Source organism: Callionymus lyra, chromosome 18 (genome assembly GCF_982586985.1).
Source record: "Callionymus lyra chromosome 18, fCalLyr1.hap1.1, whole genome shotgun sequence".
In the NCBI taxonomy this organism is placed as follows: domain Eukaryota; kingdom Metazoa; phylum Chordata; class Actinopteri; order Syngnathiformes; family Callionymidae; genus Callionymus; species Callionymus lyra.
Genome location: NC_141835.1, coordinates 8586426 through 8603348, shown reverse-complemented (window position 1 = coordinate 8603348; position 16923 = coordinate 8586426). Strand labels below are relative to the sequence as shown.

The 16923-nt window shown below is 42.8% G+C and overlaps 1 protein-coding gene across 4 annotated transcripts in view; it reads left to right on the top strand.

The window, feature by feature from the left end:
- Window positions 1-16923, top strand: part of scaf8 (SR-related CTD-associated factor 8) — a 68773-nt gene that overhangs the window by 18468 nt on the left and 33382 nt on the right. For 2 of the 4 annotated variants that reach the window (XM_087780347.1, XM_087780349.1), the window contains exon 20: window positions 126-2998. In XM_087780347.1, the coding sequence (XP_087636473.1) occupies window positions 126-1915 (1790 nt within the window). In that variant the 3' untranslated portion in view covers window positions 1916-2998. Of the gene's footprint in view, window positions 1-125; window positions 2999-16923 lie in introns of those variants that run through there. The other 2 variants (XM_087780348.1, XR_015709301.1) reach the window with 2 other exon arrangements.

The following is a 16923-nucleotide window of genomic DNA, read 5'->3' as shown; positions in this document are numbered from 1 at the left end:
CCAAGTGATTTTCAAACTAAGAGCGCCACCTATTGATCTGTGAAAATGACTGTTTCATGAACCTTGAACGACCTATTCTATCGAACGTCGTATTTAAGTCTCGCATCATCTCATCTCTTCCACAGGCATGCAGAACGCCGTCCGAAGTGGGATGGGTCTTCTCGGCATGCACCCCACGGCCTCCCTCCCTCACCCTCTTCACCAAGCCGGCCTGGCGGCTCAGAGACTTCCCGGGATGTTGCCTCCGAACCTACTCCAGGCTGGCGCCGCCGCCCGCTTCCCTCTCCTGCTGCAGCAGGGCCACGGCCAGCAGCCCCCCAACCTTCTGGAAGCTTCCCTTCACGCCCGGGTGAGAGCCCCCTTCCCTCAGCTCGACCCCTTCAACAGACCGCCCGCTTTCAACGACAACGCACCCAAGGCGGAGGAGTCGTCCTCCGCTGCCGACGAGGGCAAAGACCAGGACTACCGCTTCCCGCCAATGGAGAAGCAAAGCACGGGTCTGCTGAGGACCCCCCCGCCCGATCACCGGGAGAATCATGGTGGGGGCGGAGGAGGAGGAGGTGGTGTTGGAGGAGGTAGACCACCCTTGCTTCAGACTCCAGGGACTCCGACTCAAAGACCCAGTTTGCTGGGGCGCCTTCAGGCCCTGGCAGGCTTCACCCCTGATAACCGCTGGAACCAGACAAGAGGGGACTTTGACGAGCGTGACGGCATGCATGGGGGTCCGCAAGCAGCTTCTGGACCGCAGAAGGGCTTCCAGGAAGAGCGCCAACAACCTGGGCCGACCTTCCCCAACCGCTTCGACAGCCGCCCCGCTGGTGGTCCGTCTGCAGGAAATCCTGGTCTGCCACAACAAGGGTGGAACCGAGGCGGCGGTGGTGGTGGCGGCGGCGGCGGTGCCCCCAGCGAAGTACATCAAGACCTGGACGAGCGCCGGCGTCCCTGGGACAGACAGCGAGACCGAGACGAGAGAGAGTTCGACTTCAGGAGGGAGATGAACGGGAACCGCCACAGTCGCGACCGCGACAGAGAACGAGACCGAGAACGAAGCAGAGACCGACCCCGAGAGAGCGAGAGGGATAAAGAGCGAGAGAGAGAGCGAGACCGAGACCGAGGGGGGTGGACTCCCCTCCTCCCCCTACCCACTCCACTCCTCCCAACCCCACCGCTCAATCCCAACCTGAGCGCCAACCAGGGGAAGCCCTTGACTCCATTGAAAGCTAACCCTCAGAATCAGTCACGATTCCAGTCCCCTCTTCTGCCTGAACCTCCATCCAAACCTTCTCTGCTGGGTCAGCCACCGCTTCAGGCCCCAACCAAGTCCACCCCTCCTTCACACAGCCAGGACCCTCACACCGAGGCTCTGCACGAGTCCCCAAACAAGTCTGTGACGCCTCAGGTGCCGTCGCCTGCTTCTGTCTCGCCACCCCCTGAAGACAAGGAGGTGACACCTGCTGTGGGGCAACCGTCACCCCAGGAACCCGAGACCCCCACCCCGGTAGAATCACCATCCCTGTCCGTGACCCCGACTTCTCTAGGAGAAGAGTCCCCTAAACAGGCCTCGACAAGGGACTCACCTGTGGCCTTGCGGCAAGCGTCCCCCGCCATTGAAGAGACCCCCTACCGACAGGAGGCGCAAGAAAGTCCACGACGGGACGAGAAACCAACCCAAGTGAAACCCGCTTCCCCTCAACCGCAGTGTGCTAATGGACCCGAGACGGACTCTGTGGCCGAGCCCACCCCTGAAGCGTCACCGGAGTCCGCTCCGGCCCCCTCCCCTAATCCTCTGCTCGCCAAAAGCGAAGCGGAGCAGGAGCAACAGGTGGTCTCTCCCCAGGACGTAGACAGTGAGCCGGTGGAGGACGCTGCGAGTCAGCCAGTAGTGGACACTGTCCCCGACACTGAGGGGACATAATCATCACTCAGTAGGTAAAAGATCATTTTGTAAAGTTGTCTCTTCTTCTCTGTGCTCATGTCAGCAACCATCAGCACCACATGGGACATAGTGACTCACTGATTTTAACCTCAACAACACTCGTGTACACAGAACCCACTGATAGATCTGTTTGTCTTTGATTTTAATGGCCATTTTACCAACATTTCTATCAAATTTAACCTCCCAAAAATGTTTCAATTGTGCGAGTGGGAACTCTTGTTTTGACCTTCCTATGGAAGAGACGAAGAGATCCCGGCTATTCAACTATGGATTGAAGTTTGTACTTGAAAAATGTTGCTGGTTCAATTGTTGTCTCTTCTTTTTTTAAACGCTGCTGTTTAAAGAATCACGGTGCCCCCCCACCCCACCCCCCCCCCCAGCAACGCTTTCTGTCGCACGACAGAACCCGTAGTCCGACGCTGGCCGCTTATATAATTGGAGCCATCATAAAAATGTTGTATCCCAAAAATAAATGTCTGTAATTTGCTTCTACTTATTCCCTGAACACTGACAGACGTAGAGGACGAGGGAATACCTGGATGTTTTAGTGTGAAATAAACATGCTTTTGTCTTTTTTAAACACATGCTTTAGGACTGCTTTCTGACCCCCGGACCAGGCGGAAAACGTTACGTTACACTCTCGCTTCAGGCCGATTCTCAAATTGCTGCGTGAACATCCAACCGCAGAGCACTTTTGTCGGATTTCTTTTTTTTTTTTTGTTTCCCTGGAGCTTTTGCTGTTTGCGGATTGGATTGTGCCTTTTTTTTTTCATAAAAAAATGGATTTGACATTCACGATGCTGCCCCCCAAGTCTACCGCGGACTGTGTGTGACGCTTCACACCTCGCGCCGAAGTTGGTAGCGGGACGGTGTGTACAGCACGACAAGTGTGTAATCTCATTGTTGAGTGCATGCAGGCCTGTAGATCAAAAAAACCCTCTTGTCTCCTCTTCATTTCAGGCTTGTAGTGATGTTTCTGTTGACGTACCACTGGCTAGATAGAGCACTGTTCTCTCAGACCACTGCAGGAGCTGTCATGTCCAATAAAAGGTGCATCCATAATCCCCACTCCCCTTGTTATTGTCAGGAATCCTACAACTTTAACTCACTTTTACTAATGTCCAACCATTTATTTTTTTCTTGAAGCATATTCACACATACAGTAAGAACGACTCGCTATAATATTGAAGACAATATGACAGATTTTCCTGGTAATTTTGCCAAAAAAAGTCGCTTCCAAATCTGATCAATATCTTGAGATTTCCTAATTTCCAGTTAGAAAATTTTCACTCAACAAAATCTCATTTTTATCATAAAAAATGTTGTTTTTTTTTAGCATAGAGGAAGTAGCTCTAGACATTATTGTTTGTGTTAATTCAATTCAATTCAATTTTATTTAAAGTGTCTTATCATAACAAAGTTATCTCAAGACACTATACGGTTGAAATAAGACTATAGTTGATTAAGGAAAATTAGATCCCAGCAATTCAATAAAGAGCAAGAAGCAAAACACTGTACAGTGAGCTATGGCGAGGAAAAACTTCCTTTTAGAAGGCAGAAACCTCGAGCGGAACCAGACTCATTGTTGACGGCCTGCCGCTTTGACCAGCTGGGAGGAAGGATGGGGGGTAGACAGATGGATAAGGAGAGAAGGGAATCTTAATGAATTAATTAATCTTTAATGTATTTATCTTAGTTTTGTGGAAGTTGAGCGAGGTTGGTAGATTTTAAATCGGATGCTCCAAAAAAATCTGGATTAGTATTGACAAAAAAATAATCTTTTCATGAAAACTATATTTTGCTATCGTAGATTCAGATCCATTTCAAGATTTCATTGTTGCTCACACACATGAAAACTCAGCAATAATGATAGGTTGTCATAGTGACGTAAAAAAATAAATAAATCAAATAATAACTTCAGCCTTTTCGATCCGAGACCCGTTTTGCAGCTTTTTTTTCTTTAAAGAAGATTTATCACCTCCAGGACGACGAGTCCACTTCTATCAGCCCAGAAACAGGCGAACCATAAACGTAAATCCTCGACCAGCGAGGTCCCACATCCGTCTGCCGGGTTTATCCGAGGCACCTTATAGGGGAAGGGACGGATTAAATTACGGAAAACCTATAAAGCTTTGACTCATCCTTGTTTAAAGAGCTTTGGCTTGAATACAATTGAGATTTATGGCCGTTTTGTTCAGGATTTACGTGGAAAAAACAGTATGATGTCATGTTTGTATCACCTGTTCAACAGCTGGTACAAGAAGGACAAATTCATAAAATAAAATGGGCGAAATAAACCTCGTTAGATGACAGTTTCAGGCTTAAACCAGACTAGCAAGCAGAAAGAGAGTGTAATTGATATTTAAAAGTTTCGCTAAAGGACATTGATGGCACCTCGACATCCAAATTAAAAGGTTTGCGCTAACGTACAGCCAATACTTAGGTTGGGTAATGCCCTTTTGGCCCAGAATCCTAAACTTTCATTCATTCCTTCCATCTAGTTGGCTTGTTCATAGGTGTATTCTGTAGAGTAGGCGAGTAGTAGTACAGTCCAGAGACAAGATCCTAGTCCTACTCATCTCTGAGAACGCAAGTTACTATAAGAAAAATACCAAAGTATCTGGACTCTTTGAGATATACTTGGTCATCCAGACAAGATTCGGAGAAGACAGTTGAGGTACCTTTGGTACTTGTCCTAAGGGACCAGTTGAAGTGTTGGCTACAGCCTCATAATACCAACCAACATTGAAACCAATTAAAGTTTAACAAACGCAACAAGTTGCTGAAAGACTTCTAGCAAGCCTTGATCACCTCACTAATCCAGCGGAACAATGAACGAGGTCCACCTTTTACGGTCTTAAAATCTAAAGACCGAAACAGTCTCCTTAATAGATATGGCCCTTTAAACTGTGAAGGTCATCCTAACGTCCTTGACGATGCCAAAAGAGTATGTGACGACAAAGACTACAGGCCACACTAAAACCTTTTAAAGAGAAAAGTTTCAGATTGAAATATCTGACGAACCATAACCTCAAAGCTTTCTCTATATCCTGTGACATTTGTGGGGTAAAAAAGACTTTTTGGAAAGGCTCGTTAGATGTAGCAACAAAAAAAAACGATTTTTCCATTATTCCTTTTTCCGTTCAGCACTTTCGAGAGGCGAGTACCACCTCTGACCGAGTGGGGTCGCTGTTGCACTGCAGTTCCAAAGGAAAGCTCTGCAGTGCTGCAAACAAACAAATAAAAATGCCCCTAGTTCTGTTAAGATGTTTATCTGCTGGAATTTGGAAAAAAAACACATCTTTTGGACTCGGGAGTAGAAAACTGTTGTCAGGCAGAAATAAAAAAAGAAGTTTGTTTTGGGATGGATTGAGGCTTCATTTGATAAATATACGCTTCTTTCCACACAAGACTGCAGCCTCGTGGCTTAATTGATTCCAGCCATTGATTAACCCTAAACCTTTTGTGAGGAACAAACGGAAACCATTGCCAAGTGAAGACGGAGAGAATGCTGGGAAAGCAAGTCGGATAAAAAAAAGAAAAAAAGAAATCGATTCCGCTGCTGTTAACTTATGCGGCTTCTTAGGGGGTTCTTCAGGTGGCTTCAAGCTTCAAGGTGCTCTTCACACCCGGGACTCTTAAAGGGTGCGTCCGGGATCAAGCCCGGGAGGCGCCCGTGAGTCAGCGCCCCCTGAAGCAAGCTAGTGGTGGGGATTAGCGTCTAGTGATCCTTCTGTCCCCAGTGGCGGAGCAAGTCTAAGTCACCCTCCAAAAGAAGGGCTTCTGAGTCTCGGAAGAATAAACCAGAGTCCTGCCCAAGTCTGTCATTCACTCGCCACACTGGGAACATTATGGTCTGTGATTCAGACTTCTTGAGTGCAGATGTAATCCCTGGGTCTGCCCCTTGGTCTCCTCCCTGCTTGATACACTTCCCAACGGAAGGCTTTTCAGGAGATATCAATGGTGTTACTCAGATCCTTTGAGGCCCGGGGGCCAAATCTGGTCCGACAAGTTTTTTTTATTTGGTCGGCCGAATCGTCTCAAATCAAAAGTTTATGTTGTTACTTATAAATATGTCCGTGTTTAAGATACGGAACAAAGATTTCGTTGATGTCAACAATTAGAGAGAGATTTCCAATAACGTTTGGTAACTATACTTTTTATTCAGCCTGTGACCATGACTACCAAAATATCTTGGCCCCTAACTCTAATCAATAACAAGAGGCCTGCCGATCCACAGCAGGTCCATTTTTCTTTGGAAAACCATGTCAATCTAGTGGGGACGAAAACCTTCAGACAGGAAGTTGATCCATAAAAAGGAAACGTAATCCCTTCACCTTTAAACAAAAAACAAAACAAAAAAAAAACAAAAAAAACCACGGTACCTTTGAATGCCAGTCCTTTCATAATCAAGTGAATCTAGTCGAGACAACCCTGAAGAACAATGGGGTCCGGCTAGGAAGAACCCTAACCCAATGTAGAGACTTTTCTTTGGATCATGACAACTAACTAATTTGCATAATTGTCCAAGTGATGCCTAGGGCTGTGTTTTAGCAAGAATCTGGCGATACAATATGTAACCTCATACAGTATATTGCGTTCCTGTAGATACATTCTTATATAGTATTTGTAGTATTGTCGAGTACTTGACTCTGGTGTTGCAGAATTTACAGACCACATGACTCTTGACGAAGTCGTAACTGCTTTCATTTGTTTTCAAACCAAAATATGTCCAAACATCAGCTTTTAAAAGCTTCTGGAGTCGACTGTATCCTCTTGTCCTCAGTCATCACGCTGAATGTTCATTTAGCTGCGGAGGACATAATGTCTGCTTTTGGTTTTGTAAGAAAAAAAAAAGGATTAAAAATACTTAAGTAGCTTTTGATAGACAAAGAGTGAAAGCAGGAATATGGAGAGAAATCCAACCTTTCAGGTTCATGGATGTGGAACATGTTTGAGGGGGGTCGTGGTCTAGATCAGAATAGGTCAGTTCTTTCGTTGGTTAACCATGTGGTTTAAAGCACTTTTGGAGAACCGAGGAGTGGTCTTGACACCTGCAGCAGCCTTTTTTGTTTGTCCTCTGTTGTCTTTAGTATTTGTATTCCGTTCACTTCTGCACTGCAGATGTCTGCGGTTCATCCACTCCTGCCCTTACGATCGTCACGATCTCATTCTTCTTCAACCCTTAAAATTTTCACATCGCGTTCTCGCTCGGAAAGATAAGTTAAGCTGCACTGTCGACTGTTCCGTCTGCCAGGAGAAGCTATTGTCGCATTGTCGAACCGCTGTTTGCCAAGTGTGTGTGTTTACACACGGAGGGGAGTGTGTGTGTTATCAGCGATTGTAACGTCGGGTGTGTGTTTACAGTGTGTGACGAGTGTCACACAGAGGCTCGGATGAAAGTGTGTAGTGCAAACATGAGGTACGACGACAGTTGCTACCTTGTAATTCTGGTATAACTCTAGTGGCCGACGAGGAGATTGCAGTTCCTAGATACTTCTCCCCGAATGTATATGGTATTAAACTTCAGATATTTATTGGTAACATTTACTTTTTTGTCAAGTAAAATACTGTTTGATTTAAAGCCTCTAAAGTTGAAAAGTAACAGACGAGCTACGCTACATGGAAAAAGGTATGTCTTAGCTTTTTTAGCCAGTAATGCTAAGGCTAATGGCTAACACCTATGTTTTTTTCGGGATACTTTAAGTCAGGGTTGTCCACCAAACAAGCGAGGCGAATTCAGTAATTTCAAATAAAAAACAAAATCTATTTATTTAACCAGTTTTAAGAAAAATCGGAAACTTCTTTCCGATTTTTGGTATTTACGAATTCAAGATGTATTCGCTTTAGAGGAACCATTGTTCCTTCATTTATACGAAGCCACGTTCGTAAGACGTCTTGCACAAGGGCACTAAAAGCGACTGGGGTAACACTAAGCTACTTCTGCTAGGTTGATACAATCCTTTACTGCCCCCTATTGGTGTGGAGAAAAAACTGAAAAAATACCGTAATGTGAGAAGAAATGCAGATGTTATACTGATCTAGACAAAGGTTCAGATAACTCCACATTACCCAGTATCCTTTGCATCCCTTTTTTTTTAAAATTCTAAACATATGACTCAGTAGAAACGGGTTCTTACATCACGCTTAAATCACGGATGTTTTTTTCCACTCGAGGGCGCCGCTACACGCCAGCAGACACTCCATCTTTTCCCCCACGAAGCCTCGCGACTCTGTCATCGCGACGACCTCTTTGACGGGCGCTTATTAACGCTGACTCACCTCCTTTCCGCAGACGCGACACCTGCTTCATCAAAACAACCTCACGGTTTCCCATCAAACGCTGCACGGCGCCCCCTGTGTGTGCGTCTGCGCCTCACGTGCGAGAAGCTATTTGTTCACCCCTGGTTTTCCCTGTTCGCGGCACGACTGTTTGCTAGCGCGACCGCTGGTAATTAGCCCTGAAGGCATCTCCGTTGTCTGCGGGGTTTACTTACGGGTGTAAGCGACGGGATCTCCCCGGAGACGCGTCACACTGAAGTGTGTGAAAGAAGGAACTAAAATGGGGGAAAAAAAGCGGGGAATACCTGAGTCACAGGGATCTGTCTGAGAGAGAGAAGATGGTTTTATATAGTTCTGGAATCAAACCGTCTCACCTGTGTAGAGAAAAGAAAAACATCGTAAAACACAAACGGCTCAGTGAAAAGATGGCTCATCCTTATTTTTCCAGTCGGCCATTTTCTCTTATTTTCCCTCCATTTTTCAACATGAAGTTTAATCTCTTAAAGGTCGTTTTGTAAAGTTTGTTATTATGATTTAAGAGGAACATCTTAATCGATGTAGTCTTTCATTTTTCCATCCATTTTTTTTAAAATGAAAGATGAACTGAATTATTCTCTTAAAGGTCATTTTTATCAACAAAGTTATTTCAAATGTTGTAAGAAGCACATCCGAATTGATATAGTCGGCCATTTTCTTTCGTTTTCCCTTAATTAAATCTCTTAAAGGTCATTTTACAAAGTAAGTTATTTTAAATGTTTTAAGGACCTTTGATATAGTCAGACATTTTCTATAATTTCCCCTCCATTTTCTTTTACATAAAACATATGAATTTATTCTGTTAAAGGATATTTTATTATTATATTACTTAGTTATTTCAAATGTTGTAAGAAGAACATCTAAATCGATGTAGTCGGCCATTTTCTTTCATTTTCCCTCCTTGTGACCCTGGTCTAGAAAGGCGCTATATAAATTTTAGATTATTATTATTATTATTATTATTGTATTCCCAAATATTAACAGTCTTTGATCATCGTTTAAGTTTTAATTGCTTTAAAGTAGTATTACTTTGATTGGAATAGAATGATATACAATTTTCATCATAAATATTTATGTGAATTAATCATCTCGACTAGTCGGCCATTTTCTTACATTTTCCCTCCATTTTTATGATTGATTTATTTTGTAAATTAAGATGAATTATTATATTAATATGAATAATTTATTAAAAAATTTAACAAAATACTTGGGCCACATTAACCCTTGTGTTATCTCAGGGTTAACGTGACCCGATGGCCCGGACACAAATGTGTTTGTGGTATCCTTTGACCCAGAGACAACACAGGGGTTATTTAATTTTTAAATACTCATGTTTTGTTTCTAGGTTATGGACCTTAAACATTACATTTTTGTTTCAATAAATGAGTTTAAATGGTGTTGTCGAATAAAGAAAATACTGCTTGAGCACTTTTGCTCGAGTCGATGATAAAACACTTCATGCTACATTAGCATGTATCGTTATTTTTTCAAAACCCTTACCGGAAGGCGTAATAAAATCAGACTTTGTTGCGAAAAAAAAAGTTTTTTGACGAAATCAAAGTAAAGGTTGATAAAAGGAGTCGAGGAAGAAAGTGCAGACATGATGGAAGAGAAAAATCTGGACTTTTTAAAAATCAAAACGTCAGAAAATAAGTTTGAAGATCAGTAGAAAATAGACCACGATAAAAATGTACGATAAACCAAAGAGTATTTTTGAATGCAGGCAGAGAAATGTTTTCAACAGAAGGTCAAACATCTGAGTCTTAGTTGAAAAACTTGTACTATTCGCAATATATATTAAACCTGTTTTTGCCAATTTGTTTCAAAATAAGCTCAAATAAGTCTAACTCTTAAGTTTAGTGTTAGCAGTTAAGATAGTGTCAACCTAATGCTAACTCCTCATCTCGCTACTAAACTTTTGAATACATATTTTTATACTTTTCAAAGGTTTTTTTTAATTTATGTTGGGTTTCGAACGTCTGCGTCAACTTCTATACTAACTGTTTTACTCAAATATTAGCAGGTGGAACCGTTACTACTATTTTACCTCAGTATTTTTCATTTGCTTCCATTACAACCTCTCGCTCATGTGACTTTTTGTTTTTTCCATGATGTACGATTCTCTTTCCTGAGGAAATCAAAGCTGACGTAAAAGAAAAAATTGATTTACTACTTTCCTCCGGGTCTGGTTGATAAATAAGCCCTTGTGTCCTGTATAAAAAAAAACACCCGGTGACTCACCGTGACAGTAAATAAGTGTTTATGAATCGACTCATTATATTGGGCGACCATTTGCATAAACAGACGACGGTTGTCGGGCTGAAGGGCGAAGAGGAGAGTCAGGCGCCCTCCTTAAGAACTGTTGACCCGTGTTCAGGGACTCCCTCCTGCCGGTCCTTCAATCTGCCACCTTGTCAATATCGCCCACGAGGGTTCCCCCCCCCCCCTGACCGCCGCCATTAAACATTCATGACCATGTTTATTCATGACCGGCTCACACCAGGGACGTCCACGTGGATCACCGCGTAATAGAAAAGCTGACAGACTTCCTGTCGGTAGAACTCTCTGGAGTCTGGACTTCAGAACATCTGTGACCCCCCCACCCACCCCGAGGTTCTGCTGGTGGCCTGTCCGCCGACGTTAACCCGGGAGTGTGTGTTTGGATTAAAAAGTCAACAACCCTTCATGAGAAATCACAGGAAATGCTCTGTATGTTTTTTCGCTCTTCCTGCTTCTGTCACCGTGAGCCAAACATTCCGTCAGTCAAGGATGACACACCGTTGTGAGCCGCCAGATGTGTTGAGTGGATAAGTGGGGATTTATTTCATACTTTCTCACTCGACTCTAGTTGTTAAACGGTGCCCTAGTCGTGAAGAAATACTTGTATCTCTTTTGTTTGTAATGGATTGTCTATTTGATCCCGACCACTGTATGTCTGTCGCCTTGTGTTTTTCCTTTAGCTCTGTTGTTTTACACTTTAGTCAACAATTGCTTCTAATACTGCATTTATTTAAAGGTGTTCCATGACACTCTTGAAATATGTAGCTTTTACGCAAACTTCGGTGAAACTTCGACCTGAGCTTTCTCCAGTTAAATCTCTAAAATCTCCTAAACTTTACTAGTCTCTATGATACAAGTAGAAGACAAACAAATCACTGTCTCAGAAACTACAAAGTTCTCAAGATACGTTCACAATCCGGAGGGTAGGGTGGTGTGTTTTGGCAAGAATCTGGCGATACGATACGGTATCACGATACAATATATTGCGATACTGTACTAACAAGAATATATTTGTAGTATTGTCAGGTACTTGACTCTGGTGTTGCAGAATTTACAGACCAGAAGACACTTTTCATTTGTTTTGAAACCGAAATATGTCCAAACATCAGCTTTTAATTGCCGCTGGTAGTTGACTGTATCCTCTCGTCCTCAGTCATCACAGAATTTCAACGTTTACTTAGCCGCGTAGGATGTAATGATATCTGCCATCTAGTGGCCGGAAGTTAAATTGAAACACAAAAATGTTCAAGGTGTGAGAAATCTAATTTTTTATAATATAATATATAATATAAAAACTTTGTTTAATTGTTAACCATTAAGGAACGATGGTGAAAAATAAAATGAGATTTAAAGCCATTTGATTACATTTTAATCGATACCAGTGCCGTCAAATATCGATACAGAATCGCGACGTATCGTAATTGTTTCGCCTAAATAAACCCCACCTTGGTTGCGAAAAAACTTTTTTATGACGTAATCAAAGTAAAGGTTGACAAAATGAGTCGAGGAAGAAAGTGCAGACATGATGGAAGAGAAAAATCTGGACTTTTTAAAAATCAAAACGTCAGAAAATAAGTTTGAAGATCAGTAGAAAAAAGACAACGATAAAAATGTACGATAAACCAAAGAGTATTTTTGAAAGCAGGCAGAGAAATGTCTTCAACAGAAGGTCAAACATCTGAGTCTCGTCTCAATTATTAAGGTTGGCTTCAATAGTCCTCGGCGTATCTAAGCGAGATCAAAGTGCTCGGGTCGCGGCGGCAGACGTATAATATAATGGTTTAATTCGCAGGTATGTTCCGTCTCAGCGCCGCATAATGAGCAGATGCCGGCGATATTGTGTTTACCGTGTGGAAGCAGCTTTCTGTCTTGTTTGCATAAATTGTGCTGAGAACAAAAGAATCCGCAGCGTCGCCTAAATCATGAAGACTGATGTTTTGGTTTTTTTTTTTTTCTTTCTCCGTCTTCGTGAATCCACAAAGATGTAATTAAATCACAGATGAATCACGAAAATGCTTTCGCACGGGACGTCTACGGTGGCGCCGCATGTTCGCCAGAAATGAAAGAGGAAGTCGAAAAAACTCTCCCCGGGGCCGATTCCATGATTAAGAAGATTTAATGGAAAAATAAAATCCTTTTTTATTCGTCCTCTAGTGCTCCATCTTTACGGTCACTTGGGAGTCGCGCTGGTTTTGGATAAACTGCTACGTTTTTCGCCCACTAGGGGGACGTCATCTCAACTCGCTGCTATTTAAACGACTTTGAGTCTCTCCCTGATGACTAAGCTTCTCATCCAGTCTCTAAGAAATAGGGATTTATTTTGTTAAAAACATCAACTGCAAATGACAAATAAACTAAACAAAGATATAATGATGTTACTTTACATCAATGTTCCCCAACCCCTGGCCAGAACACCGGTAGTGGTCCGTGAGGCCTTTATTACCGTGCCTTAAAGAAAGAAAAAAATAAATTATAAAATTCTGCCTGTATTGATTATTAATGTCTAAATAGCAGTTGTTTTTTTTTAAAACTCATTCTTTAGAAAAAAAGTAGTTTCAGAGTACTCACACATTAGTAAAAGATCTCTAAAGTCAAGCAGACACACACATAGAAAACACCATCGTCAGCATACAATCAAATATTCAATATTTTAAATGGAAAAAAAAGTGTTCATGTTATTTATTTATTACTTTTTTATCTGAAGGTCGGACCATGAATATAATGTCAACATTAAACCGGACTTAAGTAGAAAAAAAAAAGTTTTGGACTTGCTTAAAACAACACAATCCGGAGGGATTTTTGACAATGTAGTCAAAAAAGTTGCAATGAGCTGTTTTTGCCAAGTATTTTCAAGTTTTGAATGTAGTCATTAGCAAGAAGATGCTATGTAGCTAAAGTTGTTGTTAGTTTTGTCTCTATTCTCTGCCAGCAAACATGTATTCGCTACTTCGTTCTGGATACGACATTTGGATTTTGTTACCTGTATTGAGTTTTGTGCGACCAAACTGTAAAATTTTGAAAAAAAGATGATGTCATAGCCTTTCACCGTACTTTCACCCTGAAAGTTTCCCCAGCGTCCTAAAAATATTAACGCGAAATCTTGATTTTGCTCACTATGTTTTTGTTCCTTCTGTGGTTTGTGTACCGCGCATGAGCTTTTTTTGCCACATTGACAACATTGTATGTGAAGTAAATAATTATATTTTTGCACCAACAAAGAAATTTGTATTACAGCATTTTTTTTAAATGTATCTGGTAAAAATCTTTGCATTATATTAAAGATCAAAAGCAGTTAAATGAACCAAGAAAAACAAGCTGGTAGTTGACTGTATCCTCTGGTCCTCAGTCATCACAGGATTTCAATGTTACCTTAGCTGTGTAGGACGTAATGACAACATTTAGAGGCCCGAAGTTAAATTGAAACACAAAATTGTTCATGGCGTGAGAAATCTATTTTTATTTTATAATAGATAGATGGATAAAACTTTATTAAAACCCGACTTTGTAGCGAAAAAACTGTTGTAAGGCGTAATCAAAGTAAGGAAGATACTACCCCCTAAAAAAAACAATGTAGTCAAAAATGTTGCAAAAAGCTGTTTTTGCCAAATAATTTCAAGTTTGAACCAAGAAAAACAAAAGTTAAGTCGGTTTTAATCAGTACGAAAAGCTACCTTTTGATTAGCGACTGATTTCCAATCTACTAGCTTAACGCCGCTAGCACGATTAGCCGTATCGCTCGGGGCGATGACGTCACCGGCGTCATATCGCCGCACGCCTTCTTACAGAACAATCGGAAACGAAAACAGAATCGACGTCACGTTGAGGTTTTTTTTTATTTTTTATCCTAATCAACGTCTTCACCGCACCGCGACCTCGACTCAAATCTCGCCGACTCATCGTTCTCCGGCGACCACATCCCACGCTCTTAAAGCATCGATAAGTGGATCTTCACGTGATTTAAGGATCTATTATGAGCTCACACGCCTCCCTACTATTGTTTTTTATATCACGGAGAATAAATCATGTTCTGCTGAGACCAATAAGACGCAACATAAAGAGCTTTTTGTGTCCACACACACACACACACACACACACCTCCACTTGTAAACAAAGCAGTCCAGACAGCTTCAGGAGGGAAGTATCAGCTTCCATTACCGACTCAAACGGTTTCCTTAAAATCCAACGGACGGACCGCTTTGTTTGGACGGGTTCTGTCTCCCTGTGAGAACCGGTCGGATGTTTTTCAACGAGGACGTTTTACCAGCTGTTGGTTCAGCTTCCTCCACAAAGTGTTTCTCAGCAGGGAGGCGGGAGGTCCGACACCTTTAATGAAGCCAGTAACGTCAACAAATCACGCTCTCATTAACCGTCGAAAAAGGCTAATTTAGCAATTGTTCAAGGACGTTAATACTGGCCTGTTTATCGAGTCCGGAACCAATTCGCGGTGACCAATCGGATTCCGGCTCATTGGTCGGGGGTTTGTTTGTGAGCTCGTGATGCGTCATCTTCACTCGGGGCTCGACTCAATTAAGCGCCACCGTGTTTACTCCAGAGCTCCTCGTGTCTGGCCTTTGGCTGGAGATGTTTGGATTCGAGTTGTTTGCCCAGGAGTGGAGAGATTTGTCGAGGGATTAAAGCTGTCACGGCACGGAACTGTCCCTGTCGGGCGCTGGTCACAGGGTGGTCTCGAAACGTTTCATCTGGTTTGGTTTAAAACCACAAAACAGATTTAAAATTAAACTTATTTCAACGACATTTTAGCGACGCCACCAGGCACAGTGACCACTAAACTGCTTCAGCGTCAGCAGGTCGGGGATGGCAGTTGCATTTATTTCTATCAAAGATGAAGTCGGGAAATACTTTTTGACTCAAATTTCCTTTCCTTGCAATAACAAACCGTGGCGCTTTAAGTATGTAAGTAATATTTATAGAGCTTTTCCAGACCAGGGTCACAAAGCGCTTAACAATCGAAACAATACTCAAAATATATACTTAAAAGGTCAAGATAACACCGAGAACAACACAGGAGTTCAGACTCTTCAGTTTTCAAGACAGTTTATACTGTTGTAATTACTCAAATTTCGATCTTACATTAATCAGTTGTGGTGGAACCATCCGGACGCCCTTCCAAGTGGGATTCTCTGGGTGCCTGGGAGGAAGCCCCGGTGCAGACCAAGAACATCTTGTTGTAATTACAGTGTTCTGAATGTGGAAAGGGGGGCAGAAACAAATATTCCAAATCGTCTATCCAGACTCAAAGTAGTTTTTACAATGAGAGAAGATAGTTTAGGCATTACATCCTGGACGCCCCCTCGCTAGTGAAGATCTCTGGGGGACCGGGAGGAAGCCTCGGGGCAGACCACCGAGTTACTGATCAGACAGTGGAGAGAGACTGAAAGAAATGTGTGAAATCTTCCATCTGGATCTCGGAAATCTTCTATCTAGAATAGACAGTTGAAATAGAACCTCTTTCGATGCTTTCCCTGGTGAAGTTCTATGTGCGACTTGGTGGAAGCCAAGGGCAGACCAACAATAGACTATTGTAATTACACTTTTCTGACAGCGGAGGGAGAGAAAAAGTTTGTCAAATTGTCTATCCGGAATCTTGAGTAGTTCTTATATCGCGGGAAGGCAGTTGAAGTGGTAAATACTGGGCGACTTTGCTAGTGAAGTTCTCTGGGCTCCTGGGAGGAAGCCCCGGGACAGACCAAGGACATTGTGTTGTAACTACAGTGCTCTGACAGTAGGGGGAGACAGAAACAAATAGGACAAATTGTCAAAAGTAGTTTTTACTTTCAGATAAGATGGTTGAAATGGTACCTACTGAGCCTTTCATAGTGAAGTTCTCTAGGCGACCTGGAGGAAGCCCCGGGGCAGACCAAGGATATCATGCTGTAACTACAGTGTTCTGACAGTAGGGGGAGACGGAAACAAACATGTCAAATTCTCCGTCGTCACTAAAAGTATGTATTACTTTCCGTTAAGACGATTGAAATGGTACCTACTGAGCCTTACATAGCGACGTTCTCTGGGCGGCTGGGAGGAAGCCCCGGGACAGACCGAGGACGTCCCAAACGAAGAAAAAATACATGTTAAATTGTTTGTCGTGACTAAGAGTAGTTCTTACATCGCAATTGAAGTGGTACCTATTGAGCGCCTTCCCTAGTGACGTTCTCTGGGTGACCGTGAGGAAGGATGTACTGATGTCATTACACTGTTTTGACAGTAGGGGGAGACAGAAATAATATGTTAAATCTTCCGCCATCCTAGACGCCCCTCCCTAGTGAAGTACCGTCGTTTGGGTGACTGGGACGAACCCCCGGTTGACCTTGGTTTTTTACCCCAGAAGAGCTCGTAGGGGTTGGACGGATAGAGGGAAAACATGACCT